Below are 2,736 nucleotides of genomic sequence, written 5' to 3'. Positions count from 1 at the left end.
ATTGCGTTTTACAAATAAGGCATTTCTTTGTGTTTTTGGTGCATTGCGTTTTAGAAAAATGTCATTTTTTAGGTTTTTTTTTCGTTGCGTTTTACGTAACTGGTGGTTTTTCTATTGCGTTTTATGCAACTGGGTTTTAAAATTTTTTTTTTAAATATAGCAATAGTATACTCGTTTTAAAGATAAAAAAACGCTTGTTTTTTGGGTGCAATTTTTATAAAAAAATAATGTCATATGAAAGAGTTATTAACGTTTAAAAAATGGGGGGAATTGGAAGAGAGAGAAACTATTGGCTTGGATTGACTAGAATGCCCTTGAACAAACTCACGCGCCTCTTTTCTTCTTTTCAATTTCCCTGATTTAATCTTAGCCCTTGATTAACTTAATGGATGGCCAAGATCACTTTCTATCCTTCCTAGCCAAATAAACTTCCTATTGTATCTCCAATTTAAAGGGAAGAATAAACAAGTTTGTAAAAAAGGTTCACAAGAAAAGGCGTTCTCATGCTTCTTCACTTCATCTTTTTATTTTACATTTCCTGTTTCAAGAGCTGTAAACGTGTTAATCAAGTAATTGTCTTCATATAAAATGCCATACTCTACAATATTTTATACCTCCTGTACCTTTGCTTTCCCCGTTGTAGTCAACGCCCTGTGTTTATAACTGAGTTTCATCCATGGCGTTAACCCTGAAGAAGAAGAAGAAGGAGAAGAAACATAAAATCCAAAAAAACACAACAATTGATGGATTTCGAATGGGTGAAGAACTACTTGGAAAAAACCAGAACCTCTAGTGCATCGTCAAATGATATCGATTCCACCCCTTCTAAGTTGTTCGAAGCAATAATCATGTGGGGCCTTAAACTAGATCGAATCGATCACGGTCGAGTCATCTGCTCCATGAAACTTCCTCCTAGATTGCTGGTTAGTTTGTTCTTCAGTAATTTTGGGGAAAGTTATAAAAAAAAAAAATTCTTGTTCAGTTACAATTAGTTATTGTTTTGAAATTATTGAATTGAAGAACGTGGATAGTTCGTTGCACGGCGGAGCGATGGCGGCGCTGGTGGATGTGATTGGTGGAGTTGCAATTCGGACCGTAACCAATACGACCACCACTGGAGTTTCAATGGAGATTAATGTTTCCTATTTGGATGCTGCCTATGTTGGGGTATATAATTCCTTACCCCACACACACACACACGAGTTGTATCAATTTTAAGTATAAAACACCTGCACCCTATTGATTTTTTATGAGTTAAGTGTCATTTTTGTTTCTGTAGTTTGTCAAGTATGTAAGCTTAGACCAAATTTCAAATTTGTATTATTTTCGTCCCTGACATTCAGTTCCGTCCAAAAAAAACATGAGTTAAGTGTCATTTTCGTCCCTGTGATTTGTCTAATTATTCGATTCAACATTATTTTTTTTTTTGGACGGAACTGACACGTTTGAAGAATGTCAGGGACGAAAATGGTCCAAATATGAATTTTGGCCTGAACTAGCATAATTGGACAAACTACAGGGACGAAAATGGCAGTTAACTCTTTTTTTATTCTTTTTACAACCGCTAACACATAAACACCCTCTGATCCAATTTCTAACTCTACACCAATTTCCACTTTTTGACTCGAACCCGTAAGGCCTCTATCGGCCTCATGAGGAGGGACACTACTTTACACCTTAATACTACTTTGCTAGAAACCCTTTGGTACCATATTGATTTAAATGTTATGTGCCCGCGTGCGTAACAAATTAACAACCACTTTTTCTTTCCCGCTATTTGTACAAGTGCTTAAAATGTTTTCACAGTTCTCTACTTGAATATATGTTGTATTGAACGAACCCTTATATAGGCATGTACAACCATTGAGATCAAATTATAATTAGGCCACACACGAATGTTATCATCTTATATGCTAACTTGTATCTGTGTAGATTTCCCAATGTAAGGCTACAGTGACTAATTTCGTGTAATAAACTTGATATAAACTGAAGCAATGGAGTATTATCGCACAGTATGTATACTATGTGTGCTATATCTTTTAGTTGGTAATATTTAAGGGCATGGTTGATCTTAGAAAATCTTTAGTTTGCACTTTGTATTAAATAACATTCGAAATACATTTATTTTGCAGGATGAGATTGAAATAGAAGCAAACGTGTTGCGTGTTGGGAAGGTTGTTGCTGTTGCGACTGTAGAATTTAGAAATAAAAAGAATGGAAAGACAATCGCGCAAGGGCGCCATACCAAGTACCTTGCTGTGTCAAGTAAATTATGAAATACATGTAATCTTCTTGTATAGAAAGAGATCCTCTGTAACACGTATCTACGTATTTATAAACGAAATTGAAGATGACAATGACATATTTACATTTTTAATATATTCTATGTTTATGTATCATGGATTGATATGAAGAAACCATAATTATGTACATATCTTTCCTGAATTGTGTTTCATTAAAGTTTTCTTCATGTCTAAGACGAAGCTCTCTGTAAAGTGCGATAATATGCAGTAAATTTGTTTTCTTAGATGTGTATATTTATTTCCCAAGCTACATGTGCTATATCTTTCAGTTGGTAATATCAATTATCAAATGATGCAGGGGATCTTATATTATCTTTTGTTTAGGTTAATATTATCTTTATTTGTTTTGACCTTATAAGTATTTGTTTTTATAGGATTTAGGATAGTTTGTGTATCTGTTTTGAACTTATAAGTATTTGATTTTATAGGATTT

At 34.0% G+C, this 2,736-nt stretch overlaps 1 protein-coding gene across 1 annotated transcript; it reads left to right on the top strand.

Moving 5' to 3' along the window:
* Window positions 1-519: 519 nt before the first annotated feature.
* LOC110908469 (acyl-coenzyme A thioesterase 13) lies at window positions 520-2,445 on the top strand. Its single transcript, XM_022153418.2, has 3 exons — window positions 520-923; window positions 1,021-1,167; window positions 2,133-2,445. The coding sequence occupies exons 1-3, from the start codon at window positions 744-746 to the stop codon at window positions 2,274-2,276; spliced, it is 471 nt and encodes a 156-aa protein (XP_022009110.1). The 5' UTR covers window positions 520-743; the 3' UTR covers window positions 2,277-2,445.
* The last annotated feature ends 291 nt before the right edge of the window (window positions 2,446-2,736 follow it).

The sequence above is a fragment of the Helianthus annuus genome, chromosome 14 (assembly GCF_002127325.2).
Source record: "Helianthus annuus cultivar XRQ/B chromosome 14, HanXRQr2.0-SUNRISE, whole genome shotgun sequence".
NCBI lineage: Eukaryota > Viridiplantae > Streptophyta > Magnoliopsida > Asterales > Asteraceae > Helianthus > Helianthus annuus.
The sequence above is the reverse complement of the archived record's forward strand: the minus strand, read 5'-3'. Positions and strand labels throughout refer to the sequence as shown.